The sequence below is a fragment of the Pollicipes pollicipes genome, unplaced genomic scaffold (genome assembly GCF_011947565.3).
Source record: "Pollicipes pollicipes isolate AB1234 unplaced genomic scaffold, Ppol_2.1 Scaffold_6138;HRSCAF=7277_pilon_pilon_pilon, whole genome shotgun sequence".
NCBI classification, from domain to species: Eukaryota; Metazoa; Arthropoda; class Thecostraca; order Pollicipedomorpha; family Pollicipedidae; genus Pollicipes; species Pollicipes pollicipes.
This window is the reverse complement of record NW_023596818.1, coordinates 19,356,316-19,370,259: the sequence shown is the minus strand read 5'-3', so window position 1 is coordinate 19,370,259 and position 13,944 is coordinate 19,356,316. Positions and strand designations below refer to the sequence as shown.

At 52.0% G+C, this 13,944-nt stretch overlaps 1 protein-coding gene across 1 annotated transcript in view; it reads right to left on the bottom strand.

Moving 5' to 3' along the window:
• Positions 1–3,425: 3,425 nt before the first annotated feature.
• LOC119105419 (otoferlin) overlaps positions 3,426–13,944 on the bottom strand; it is a 283,009-nt gene continuing 272,490 nt past the window's right edge. Inside the window, exons 37-42 of the mRNA XM_037228883.1 lie at positions 13,151–13,290; positions 12,473–12,660; positions 7,796–7,994; positions 7,083–7,301; positions 6,123–6,223; positions 3,426–5,560 (exon numbers count right to left, since the gene is read on the bottom strand). Of these exons, the coding sequence (XP_037084778.1) occupies positions 5,380–5,560; positions 6,123–6,223; positions 7,083–7,301; positions 7,796–7,994; positions 12,473–12,660; positions 13,151–13,290 (1,028 nt within the window). The 3' untranslated portion in view covers positions 3,426–5,379. The remainder of the gene's footprint in view (positions 5,561–6,122; positions 6,224–7,082; positions 7,302–7,795; positions 7,995–12,472; positions 12,661–13,150; positions 13,291–13,944) is intronic.

The following is a 13,944-nucleotide window of genomic DNA, read 5'->3' as shown; positions in this document are numbered from 1 at the left end:
AACAAATGAGTGGCAGCAAATCTATCCGGTCCGGGTACGGGACGCTGCCGCTGACTGCAACGGCCGGCGTTCTCGGTCCGTGATGGTTTCTCGACCCGCTGCCCACGTGCTGTACCATGTCGAGCATGGTCCGCGTCTCACTGTACCACCTGTCCGCCGTCGAACAGCACAGTCACTTTTACACCATCTACCTCCGATACAACACCTGGCAACCATGTCCGCCCTTCTGCTCCCTGCAGGCACCTACAGACGTTACCCAAGTGAAATATGACAACATCAGCGTCCACCGATTTGGCCATTGAACTGCGGTCTTGATGCCCCTTTTGAGACCGTTGTCGTTTGAACAGCATCCTGTTTCAAGTTTGGTCGCAGCCTATCAGTGTGCGCGTGACGGTCGCCCCGACAACAGTTCAGCCAGAGACACCTTCGTGGTTGAGTGTGGAATGCTCCTATGCTGGAACGGAACAAAACAAAACAAAAACGAACGACTTGTATTAGAATCAAGCCTGGCTGGATGTAAAAGCCTCGTCTGAAAGTCTGCACACACCTTTCAGCAAAGCCGTTCGACTTTGGAGCGTAGGCTACCGGAGTCACATAACGGATGTCATTTAAGGTACAAAGTTCCTCAAACGCCGGGCAAATGAAGAACGCAGCGTTATTCGGGCACAACACTCGTGGCAAACCCCAGTTCACAAAAGACTACCTGGGCTTGCCCAACCTGACTGGCGGAAGCTGTCGTGACGGGATCCATTCACTTTGAGTGCGCGTCCACAATGATCAGAAACAAGTGGCCGTCCATCAGACCGCATAAATCAACACGCACCCGGTCCCATAGACCTGCCGGCCACTCCAACGGGTACATGAAGACGTTTGGGACTTGCAGTGTTACCCCGCAGTGCGCACTTCATCACGCGCTCGACATTGCCCCACTTATTTTTTTCTACGTCGTTACCCAAGAACATGTAACCAGGAGTGCCCCTCCCTCAATCCCAGCGACGCAGTAAACCGTACGTTAACACCAGAAAACATAAAATCAGGTCGCGGCACTCCCAGCTAGGAAGATGAAACAAACGTAAAAAAAAACAGGCGAAGAGGTGGAGCAGACCCGAAGGAATTGTGTTATGTGATAGGATAATCTATCATAGTCATCTGATGATGATAGGTAGGGAAAAATCATAGATGAAAAGGCTTAAAGTAGTCATTAGCCAAAGTCAGCTAATGACAGCCCGCTACAACCGCCCAATAATCTACAACCACTTAATTCACCGTGTTAGTAAGGGCTATACAGTCAAAAGTCGGAGGCGCAATTACCTGGTCATTTTTGTGCTGGGTTTTGAGCTGGATGTCTAGGGAGTCCACCCAGCTAAGCAGAGCTTGTTGCTGGGAGGACTCCCGGAGCCAGCGCCGTGAATTTGGGTATATGTGCATGACTTTTATCAGAAATTGAGTATGAAACATGAAGGAGATCAAATATGAAGTGCGTCGGATATGCACAGCACAAGGATGGCAATGTCTTCAAATATGTTGGTTGCGTTAATATGTGTTCACGAAATGCTTGCGGATGATGTTCTTAATGATGGTTTTTGAAACAGTGATATCGGCTATTCTTGGAAAATATGAAACCATAACGTCGTTCCACAGCTTAGGGCCGAGGCAAGATGCTGTAAATAGTCTATAATTACGATAAGAGAAAGGTTGGTCTAAATGTTTTGCTCGCCTCATATCCATATCATTGGATTCGTAGAGATTGTTCATTAAATCGAATGATGCAGTTTGCTGTAAAGTGAAAAATTTGTGCATCACAAGTAACATTTGAGATTTAGCAATATCCGATAGCTTCAAAATTTTGTATCTTTTAAGGATTGGCTCTGAGCTTTGTGGAGGATACACATTTTCTATAAGACGCAGAGCCCTTTTTTGCAAAATTACCAACCGATCTAGTTGAGAAGCATAATTTATGCCCCAAACCAAGCAGCAGTAATTTAGATAAGGGAAGAATCAAAGTGTTATAGAGTAGATGTGACGTTGTTTTATCAATAAAGTACCTAACCCTATTTATTATTCCAATATTTCTACTTACTATGCTTGCAACAAAATTAGTGTGGCTTGTAAACTTAAGAGATATGTCAATGATAACACCAAGGTATTTAATTTCTTTTTTCTCTTCAAAAGGTGAATTATTAATTTGCATATTTAATCGGAAATGCGAAGAAAGGGTTGTGTAATGCTGTGTGAATGTTTTTGATACGTTCAGGGAGAGAAAATTAGCAGCAAACCAAGAAGTCATTAGAAGCAAAAGCGTATTGACATTGTTTTGAAGTACGACAATACTTTTATTTTTGAAAACAATCGCAGTATCATCAGCGTAGGACAGACAAATCATGTTACTGCTTAATTTAGGTAAGTCATTTATGTACATTAAAAAGAGGATTGGGCCGAGAATGGATCCTTGGGGTACCCCCATTGTTACGTTTTCGATTGTTGATAGATAATTCCTGATTTTTACACATTGAGTTCTGCCAGACAAATATGAAGAAATGACTTCATGAGATTTTCGTTGAATACCATATTAAGTAAGTTTACGTAGAAGAAGGTTAATGTTTACAGTGTCAAAGGCTTTTTTCAAATCTAAATACAAACCTAACGCATATTCCCCGTTTTCAAAGCCTTAGTGATAGTTTCCCGCAGAAGAAGAATTGGCATGTAAGTACCTTTGTTCTTCTGAAATCCGAACTGATCTTGGTGAATTAGCTGGTTTTGGTTTAGATGAAGGACGAGTCTATTATATATAAGTTTTTCGAGAATCTTGGACATAAACGGCAAAATACTGATAGTTCTGTAGTTATTTACAAGTTGCGAGTCCCCACTTTTAAAGATGGGTTCAATCACGGCTTTTTTGAAAATGCCTGGAAATATCCCCGAGGACAAACAGCTATTGAACAGATGGAGATTGCTTTGAGTATAACCTTGTAAGATAACTTGAATAAAATATAGTAAGCCGTAAATAAAGTGGGCTTAAGCCGCGCCGCTGCCTTGCAGCAGGTTATCCGCGAGCGGACTGAGGGAATAACCGGACCAAATGAGGACCAATGGACCAATGGACTCCATGAGGACCAAATTGCCGTAAGAAGGAAGACGCATCCTATGACTTTGACGACATTGTTATAAATTGCAATGAAGAAGGCTTGTTTTGGAGCATTGCTTGAGGTAAAAGGACGCACAAATCCGACATTTTTGTGTTTTGCCAAACAAGACACTTTTTTTGGACTTCGACCCCCAAGCCCGCATAACCCCTCCCCCACGCACCTCTCTTCAAGGAGCGCTTTGGACCGGTCTTTGTGTGACCGCAACGCTAATTATCAAATCTGACTGAAGCGTGCTGGACAGTCAACAAACAGGGTGGTGCGCAGCAGCGTTCGGGTAGTGGGATGTATTTCTCGTAAGCATACAGTTTCGCACGCGCGCTCGGATGGGACGTAAAGGTGTATGCCAGACCGAATCATAGTGCCCGGAAACGCACGCGAAAGCGTCCTGACGTGTCTGATACAGGATAACAACCGACCCCCATCGCACACGCGCATCTCTTCAATCATGTCTCACAATCACGACGGTGAAGGCATTCTAAATCAAGCATATGGAAAAGTGCGTGTTGGCATATTGAGTGATTGTGGTCAAAGGGGCCATTTCAGAAGTAGCAGAATATTCGGACCACGCAGTCAGCATACCCCAATGACCTGTGACAAATATCCAGTAGTTTGTGACTTGAAAGCGGCTGCTGTTAAGCGGCCGAAATTTAAACTTTGGAAAACGAAACTTTCGTCTTGCAAACGTTTGAAATTGTGAGCAAAAAAGCGTTGGTCGAACAGCACAAGCCGAGCATCACTGACGATCCCACGCGGTATCGAGCATGAAACAGCGACTAAAACTTTGTTTGACTGATGACAGCAACACACATGGACTACAAAAGCCGGCTGCCTGAGAACACTTCTACACGCCACGACATTCAAACCGGACATTTACTCTCTCCATTTGCGATCTATCATACGCGCTATAAAGTACAGACAGGGATACGACACGAAGGCATTTTCGAGAGGATGTTCAACTATTAACGTCCACCCACGGCGACTAAAAATACACGTCGGTGCCGTGACGCACCTGCAAAGATGACCACCCCAGTGAAGTACTAATGAGCGGGTACGATACCTCAAACAGCTAAATCCAAGCTTTGGTCGTCTAATTAAGTATATCTAAAAGCAGGCTAACTAGAAGCGAAAGACTGTCATCATGTGTATGCCATTGTGCAATCCGTGCACAAAAGCTCTGAGCTCAGGCCGGCCCAACCCGCCGACTCATGCAGCATTTGTCTTCAGACCGCGACTGTGACTCTTGTCTTCAGCTTCCAGGACCACTACGGGGCTCTTACCGTTGGCGCATGTGGCTCGACGCACCCACTGGGTGTCTGCACATACCCTACTTGGGGTCAGGAGACCAGAGGGCCGGCAGGGAGCTATAGACTAAGGGAAACACGCACGTGATGTCTGACTACCTACGAGAGCTGGGAGACCCAGGGCGGTAAACTGCTGCAGCCAAGGCCAAACCAAAGAAGGCATGACGGGGAAGGGAAGCCAAGTGCGTCGCAGGGATGGTGAAGCAGACTGCACCACCTACCTACCTACAAAAACGCGATGCGTTAATACTGACCGGTGGACCCATGGTAGAAAAGGTATAGATTGACGGGAAACTATGGTGGACTATGACATAAAATGCAGCAAAACATCATCCGGAAGCTGAGAAAGGGTGTCGGCCATAAGTGAGCCGTTCGCGGGTGGATGAGTACGCGCTGGTATGCAATCCAGTAATTTTCACTGGAAATTCGAAGTGGCTGGGCTAGTGCTGCGAATAAGGGGAGGGTGTGTCCATGGCCACGCATAAGAACAGGTCAGTTTTTCAAATTAAAGCATCACATCTGTCACAATCTTCGGTTGAGGTCACAGAAGCTGTCGAGACTGGTACACCCCGTGTCTGTCCGCGAATAATTCCCACCAGCTACAAACCATCACGGCCAGATGAAAACTGAGGACAGCGCTCCCAAGCCTCCATTGTTTGTGTGCACCAGCATGTGACTGTCATTGAATGTCGCCATCACGGAGCTTCGAGCACACCTGCGAGGTCACCCAGCAGTGGAGACTCTCCAGCCTTGGAGCTGTCGTGGCTTCCATTTTCTTCGTAGAAGCTGGCTGGTGGTGGGCGGCCACCAGACGTCAAGGTACCTGCGCGAGTGCCAGCTATACCAGCCGTACTGCAACTCCAGCGCTATCCGTCGATGGCGTTGACCACAGCGAAACGCCACAGTTCGAAACCCCACAGCTGGCTCGCACATTACACTCCCATTAGCTTCTTCACGGAGTAGCCAGGTACGCTGTAAAAGAACAGGAGCAGCAGGATGGCCAGCGCCAGCACCAGCAGCAGCTTCACGATGGTCCACTTGTAGTTGTGCCAGACGATGTAGCGAATCGACTTGATGGGGTTCATGAACCACATGAATGACGAATCAGGCCGGCTGAAGAAAACACAGACATGGAAATATGATAGTTGTGGTGGAAGTCAAGAACTACCCACAAGACCAGCAGAAATTACACCACCTTGCAATCATTCGTGAAAACAAGGAGAAGGAACAAGGCATTGCTTTATGTGTCACCTTCAGGCAACGAACAGATTCGAGCTTCTCATGAAACACAGGCTTCAGTTTTAAAGAGCTTTAGTGTACGGTTTTCCGGAAGTATTTGCCAGTACACACACGCTCTCACCACTGTGAGGCTTCGCCGACATGTCTCTCATTAGGCCTAATGGCATTTCACCTTCCACCTCATCCCAGGGTTAAGTGGCAAGAAGAACGTGGTATACACCCAAGTTCACTCGCACTGCTTATCTAAGGGACCTAAACTTACGCATCCAGAGTGTCTCAACGGCCTGTTGAGACATCAATCGCGCATGTGGTCATGCGCGATTCAACCACTGCTTGAACAACAAAACCACCGCTTCAACGGCGTCTACAACAACGTGTTCCCCGATTTAACTGCACGCTACAGCCCACCACCGTGTGCGACGTGTCCACACTATACTTGGGCTTGTCGAGGGGGTCGGGCTCGTTCCTGCCCATGCCGACCGGGGACCGCTCGGCCTCGTCGGAGGTCAGCAGGTGAATCTCCGCCTCCACCTTGCCCTGGGGGGGAGGGGAGAGAGGATGCACTGCGGACGTGACAGCAGCACACACTCTCCGGCGTTCACAAACCTGACGACACTGTCAAAACTGTAAGCCACATAGCACACACACACAAACACACAACACACACACACACACACACACACCACACACACACACACACACAACAAAACACACACAACACACACACACACACCACACGCACCACAGCATCGCACGCACGCACGCCACGCACGCACGCACGCACGCACGCACGCACGCACGCAAGCCGCCACGCACGCCACGCACGCACGCACGCCACGCACGCACGCACGACGCACGCACGCACGCACGAACACCACCACACACACACACACACACACACAAACAACCCACCCACCACACACACACACACACACACACAATATATATATATATATATATTATATATTAATCTATATATATATTATATATATATATATATAATCTATATATATATATATATAAAGGGTGTCCGAGCTCCACGATAAGATAGCAATGAGTGTCATGGCTTTACGCGAGAAGCAATCCCCTTGCCATAGATTAAAAATTTGGAGGAAGTCGACATTTATTTTTTTCAAGGCGTTTCATTTCATGCACCGCCATAAGCCTAATTCAAAATCTCATTTCAAAATTTAAATCAATTCAAAATTGTGAGGGTACCTGAGTTCTCTCCGTGGCGAAAGCCATGACGGCAGGAAATGTAACGAAACACCTTTTGCCTGTACCGACATACGGATACGCATGAGTGACATCAGACAGAAGGCACCTATCCTAGAAAGCAATGGACGGAGACGGCGCTACGAAACTCAACACATCTCTGCCCTGCCGAGCCACGAACCGTCAGCGTCATCTCCTCGTTGTTGTTCTTCACGTAGAACGGCCACCAGCCTTTGACGCGCTTCTGCTTGAAGATGGACACCATGGGCACGGAGCCGTCGTTCTTGAGCAGCGAGAGTGTGCAGTGTTTGGAGGACTTGGCGCCGCGCGGAAAGCGGTTCAGGTCGAGCGTGATCTGGCCGAGGAAGTCGTCCGCAGAGAAGTGATCGGCATCCCACACCTGCCGTGAAGGGCAGCTCGAGCTTCAGGTTCGCTAGCTGCTGCATGAACACGTGCCAACGCAATTTGTTTTATGTTGGGCCGATAAGTGTCTCAGAGCTATTTACATTGGTGGATTTAAGTTCAGAGCTCACGCCGAAATACGACGACCGCTTGACACTGACATTGACACTGACACTGACACTAACACACACAGTGACACTCATCCATCGTCATTGTCACACAGCGGATAATTTTGCTTCGGACTTGCATCAGCAGAAATGGCTGTTGTCATTACCCAGCATGGCGGACGATACAAAACATTGATAGGGTCGTCACGCAAGGACTTCCATGACATCATCATGAACATAGCCAGGCTACCGTAGCTGCCATCAAGGTCCTTGCCAAGATCGGCATGACTGCCTCCTCCGAGGCCATCACGGGCATCGTCAAGGAACCGCAGCGAGGCCGTCGGCACGGTACTGAAGAATGGAGGTCATTTTCCAGAGTGCTCACCTGCAGCTCGAGCCGGGCGGGGATCTTGCACTCCGACTCGTCCCAGGAGAAGAGCGACTCCTTCCTGGAGATGACGATCTTCTCCTCAGCCACCAGGTAGTCGAAGGGGAAGATGAAGCGCCAGTTGAAGTTGCCCTCACCCGTCAGCGACCGGTAGTGGATGTCGGTGCACTGGCAGTCTTCGGGGCCCTTCACCCACCTGGGGGGGGGGGGGGGGGGGGGGGGCAGAGCAGGTAAGTCAAGTGTGATCTCACGTCTTCTGATAGTGCGTTGGACGCAGATTCGAGAGCTCGAGTCCGAATCACAAGCGCAGAACACCCTTTGTTTCGTTATAACGCAGATGACTGCTAGTGCTCACCGCGAAAAAAATCAAAGGCCACAGATATAGTTCGGGATTTCTTAATATTTCATGCAATTAGCGAGGCATAACACGCACGTCTGACAGCTGGCCATACCAGAGATTCTGCTGGAGATGCTGGGGGAGGGGGTCCAGGCCAGGTTCCTACCATATAGGGCCTCTATATATGAGCAAGACCAATGAGTTTTCTTCCGATGACCGAAGCCATCTTTGTTAATACCGGCTTTGCAATGCCGGCTTCGTTATACGTGGCTAGCAAATTTCTTTCCTGAAAGATGCCCCTACAGTCTCGCACGCCACCATCAAAATTTAAGCGTGTGTTTTCGTTGATTTCCGTCGTTACGTCACACATTTTGTTTTAGGTTCCCAATCACTGCCTAAATTCTTAGCAATAATTGCGGCATATTGTAAAGATTCGACAGGTTGCACACCTGCAGAGAACGTTTATAAATAAAATTTTAAGTGTTCAAATGTATCTAATACGAAAAACGATCGCCATGTGATTAGAAGAGTTAATCGAAAAGACCGGCTTCTGAAACGCTTCCGTGGCCAACGAAAACCAGGTCCCACATAACGGGACACAAACGAACGAAACCGCCACCGTTCGCGTGCGGCGGTACCATCCAGCTTCCCGCTCCATCCTCCAGATGGCAGTACGGCGCGTCGGCGTTCTGCTCTGCTGGCCAACGCTGGTCGGCCGTACCCGAAGCCACTGAAGCCCCATGACGCGCTTCCGTACGTTCCGCCGTGCGCTGGGGGCCATCACGATCACCACCGCGTGCACGGCACTCGCCACGCTGCTGATCTCGACCGCCGCGCTGCGCGACCACTACAGCGGCGAGGCCAGGCTGACGCCGGCCGGCCTGCAGAACATGTGGGTGCTGGCGCCCCTCTCGGGCATCACCTGCCTTATCAACCTAGTGGGAACTACCGGCGCCTGCTTCCACGTCCGGCTGATGCTGCTGGTGTACGCCGGCGCCGGCCTCCTCTCTCTGCTCTTGCACTTCTCAGCGCAGGCGCTGGGTCTCATGCATCTGCTGGACTTCACCGCAGACAAGGTGAACGGCAGCAGCATGTACAGGACGAGCCCGTTGATCTACCAGAATACCCTGCATGACCTGCGCCTGCTGGTGGCCGAGGCCCAGCCTGGGTCGGAAGAGCAGGACGAGGTTCTGAGAGAGCTTGTGAGGAAGCACGCTAACGAGACGGACTCGCTCGGGAATGCGACGCGTCCGCCCGCACGTCCCACAGCCGCGTCGTCGGAGAGACACATGACCGGTGCGGAGCATCCCAGTCCGAACCAGGCCGGTGCGCTCGCTCTCCAAGGCAAACACGTCCACGACATTCCTCTGAACAGCGAGACGGGCATTCAGTCCGCCAGAGGACGCAACATCACGGACGCTGGCGTCGCCGGCGAAGGAGGTGCCCTAAACTCTTCCGATCAGAGTCTCCGCGGCAACGGCACTCCCCCGTCCGAAACTGTGCTGCGTTCCCTAGCGCTAGCCTCGCTGAACCCTGACGACGAGCTGGCGCAACGGCCCCAGGGACGTCTCCTGATCCGGCACATGGAGCTCGCCGTCCGGCGCAAGCTGCTGGGGATTGGCAGTTTACAGCGGCGCTTCCAGTGCTGCGGCACCACCAGCTACCGCGACTACCCGCGCCGCAACCTGACCGTGCCTGTCTGGTGCTGCCGGCGCGCGTCGTGCGACCGCCAGCAGCTACTCAACATCACGCTCCACACCAAGCCGGCTGAGGCGGCCCGCCTCATCTTCCCCGACGGCTGCGGCGCCATCCTCCACAAGGTCAGCCGCTACGTCAACGGCGCGATGGCTGTGCTCCAGCTGGTCGTGGTGGCGGCGCAGGTAGTGGGGTGCGTGCTGGCGCTGGGACTCGCCACCTGGTGCCGGCCGAAGTCCGACACGGCGCCGAGGGCCGCCTGGGAGAGCGGAGCGAGGCCGTTCCAGGCGGAGCCGGTGGCCGCCAAGCGCACAGAGAGCATGGAGGACCTGGTAAGGCGATGAGGCAAAGAGGCTCGCAGCGAAAGCTGAGAGAGATGCGTCGAAGACCTGGCGAGGCGGTGAGAGGGCCAGTGGCAGAGGAGGCATGTAGTGAAGGCGAAAGTGAATGTGAAAGAAGAGAGAAAGCGAGAGAGAAAGAAGGGGAGAGGACGAGAGGGGGCGAGGAGAGAGAGAGAGAAGGAGAGGAGAGAGAGAGAGAGGAGAGAGAAGGAGAGAGAGAGAGAGAGAGAGAGAGAGAGAGAGAGAGAGAGAAGAGAGAGGAGAGAAGAGGAGGAGAGAGAGAGGAGTGAGAGAGAGAGGATGGAGAGTGAGAACGGATGAGGGCGCGAGAGAGAGAGAGAGGAGAGAGATGAGAGGAGTAGAGAGAGGACGGATGAGAGAGAGAGAAGAAGAGGGCATCGAACGAAGACCTGGCGAGGCGGCGAAAGTGCCGACAGCAGGACGGGCCCGCAGTGAAGGCTGAGCAAGAGGCGTCAAGAACCTGGCGAGACGGCGAAAGTGCCGACGGCAGGACAGGTCCACAGTGAAGGCTGAGCAAGAGGCGTCAAGAACCTGGCGAGACGGCGAGAGTACTGACAGCAGGACAGGCCGGCAGTGAAGGCTGAGCAAGAGGCGTCAAGAACCTAGCTGGACGGCGAGAGTACCGACAGCAGGACAGGCCCGCAGTGAAGGCTGAGCAAGAGGCGTCAAGAACCTGGCGAGACGGCGAGAGTACCGACGGCAGGACAGGCCGGCAGTGAAGGCTGAGCAAGGGGCGTCAAGAACCTGGCGAGACGGCGAGAGTACCGACAGCAGGACAGGCTCGCAGTGAAGACTGGACAAGAGGCGTCAAGAACCTGGCGAGACGGCGAGAGTACCGACAGCAGGACAGGCCGGCAGTGAAGGCTGAGCAAGAGGCGTCAAGAACCTGGCGAGACGGCGAGAGTACCGACAGCAGGACAGGCCCGCAGTGAAGGCTGAGCAGGAGGCATCAAGAACCTGGCGAGACGGCGAGAGTACCGACAGCAGGACAGGCCGGCAGTGAAGGCTGAGCAAGAGGCGTCAAGAACCTGGCGAGACGGCCAGAGTACCGACAGCAGGACAGGCCGGCAGTGAAGGCTGAGCAAGAGGCGTCAGGAACCTGGCGAGACGGCGAGAGTACCGACAGCAGGACAGGCCGGCAGTGAAGGCTGAGCAAGAGGCGTCAAGAACCTGGCGGGACGGCTAAAGTACCGACAGCAGGACAGGCCCGCAGTGAACGATGACCTGGCGAGACGGTGACAGCACCGACAACAAAGGCAATTTGCAGTAGAAACGGGGGAAGGGAGGGAGGCGGGAAGGACATGCTTAGGGTGAGAGGAGATGAATGATGGAGGCGCGACACAGAAAGGTTGGAGGAGGGGTGACGCGGAGAGGGTATGGCCTGGGGAGATACTGTCGACACGAACGCATCTTTGGGAACTGCGTCAGGAGAAATCTCAGGAATATGACCAATATTAGCAACAAAAGAAAAAGTTAAGGCAGAATCGTGCGAAATGTCAATTAAAAATAACTGCCACCGTCTGCTCTCAAGTGATCCGGTGATGTGGTCTCCTGCCGTAGCCTTAAGCTTGGTGAAGGCAACACCAGACATTTCAATTGGTGTTTTATCGAGTTGCCCGTTGCAGTTCAATTAAGTGCATATCTCCGACGGGCGAACGCACAGATGCATTGTTATTTGGGGTGTGATAGGCTAACGTGAGTTGCGCTTTCCTCTGATAGTTTTCACTCCCATAATGATGAACGCTTTGGTCCGTATCTGACGCGTTTAAAACGTGGACGGTACAGAAAGATGAGATGAGATGAGAAAGAGAGATGAGAAAGCGCAGACCCCAATTACATCGTTTGGCGCATCAGTTACTTTGGAAAGTTTGCTAGTGTGTTTATACACAAAGCAGAGAACGAGGGTTTTACGTAACAGTGGCATATGGACCAACACTTGTGATAGCATTGGCTAAACATTTGAATTCGCCTTGTTTTCGACCAATCAATAGATATTAGGCTTACTTCCAGTCCCACAGTCCATTTTTGATACACTAGCTCATCAATATTGCCTGATTAGATGGCAATAAGTAAAACGGAAACGAGTGAACGACGATGAGAGCGCTTGATCAACATGTCATAGCTTGGACAGCCCCTAATGGCGACCACAGCAGCTGTGGCGAACTTACGAAGGTACAACTAGGGACTGGAACTGCTAATTAGGAGATACCAAAAGCACCCTATGAGCAAAACTCAACTCACACATCAATGTACTCTCTGGAATAAAAGCCCATTGCTGACCCTTTGACATAAATGTCCGACATCTTCTCGCCGGTGAAAAAGGCGTCATCCTCCAGCACCACGTCGTCGGTGTTCCAGATGATGACACGCAGTTCGTAGGACTTAGGCTTGCGCGGCGCGATGTCCACCGGCGGCGGCGGCAGTGGCATGTCCATGGGGAACATGTCCACCCACATCTCCAGCTTTCCCTAAGGAAGACATCAGCTGTCATTCGCCGAGGACGAAAAGCCAACGCAACTCTTGAAACCATGGTGCCTGCTTGTCAACCAGTAAAAAAACGGGAAGCACGAAGCACGGAAATCACCCGACCCACGACATCCGCCACACCCATCCTGTTTTGTCACGGACAATCACGAACACGACCGCACACATATCACGAAATCTTGCAGGCAAACCCATTACTCCATGGAAGTGAGCCATGCTACACCAATCGCCTCAAGGAGACCGGCTCCGCACGGCGTCGCTGTACCACTCCTCATTCGGCATTCGCCCCGCCCAGCCGCCCGCGGAACGCCCCATTCGGCATTCGCCCCGCCCAGCCACCCGGGGAACGCCCCCATTCGGCATTCGCCCCGCCCAGCCGCCCGGGGAACGCCCCATTCGGCATTCCCCCCGCCCAGCTGCCCGGGTACCGCCCCTCATTCGGCATTCCCCCCGCCCAGCCGCCCGGGGTCGCACCTGCTCGATGCCCGGCTTCTCGGGGTTGTAGAGGGGCCGGGTCTCGATGTGGGCCGGCACCAGGTTGCAGCCGATACGGGGCACCTCCGACCACTGATGGAGCGCGGCCAGCGCCAGCTCCTCCTCCGTCGGCTCCTCCGCTGCCGGAGACGGGGAGCGTCAGCGAGCACCAGCGCCGCTGCTGACGGCATTGCGCTCACGTGCACCGCCTGATATATACACGACCGCAAAACAACCACAGGCTCAATTCATAATGAGATCAAATGTACGTTAACATGCTGGAGTGCAGTTGCTGTGCTTGTCACATGACTAATGTGTTGAGGACGCCATACGACATTTGCAGTAGATGCACTCGTTCCGTTCTTAGGGTCATGTTGCGTTGCGTCGTTCCTGGGCCGGCAGCGTTGCAAGTTGGCATTATCACACAATGTCCATGCACACGGGGTAATGTACAGCCGCAAGTTTCGTGTGGGTATCACATGTTGCAATATGCGTGTTTAAGCCCAGCGGTTTTGCACGCGCGGCGTTAGCAGTTGACCTGATGAAGCAGTCCGCCAGCTGTTCTGAACGTGACCACACATCTGGATTGGAGTCCGGGTCACGGATCATATCACGGATTAGAGTCGGGGTCTCCGAGTGACACGAAATTTGATTGTGATGTCTGGAGCTACACGAAAATGACAAGCATTGGTGGGGCAAATAAACGAGGGATCGTCTTGTGTAAGGCTTATCTATGTACATGTGTATGCATGTATGTACAGTCCCTCGTGCATGGACGTTCCATATAGACCTGC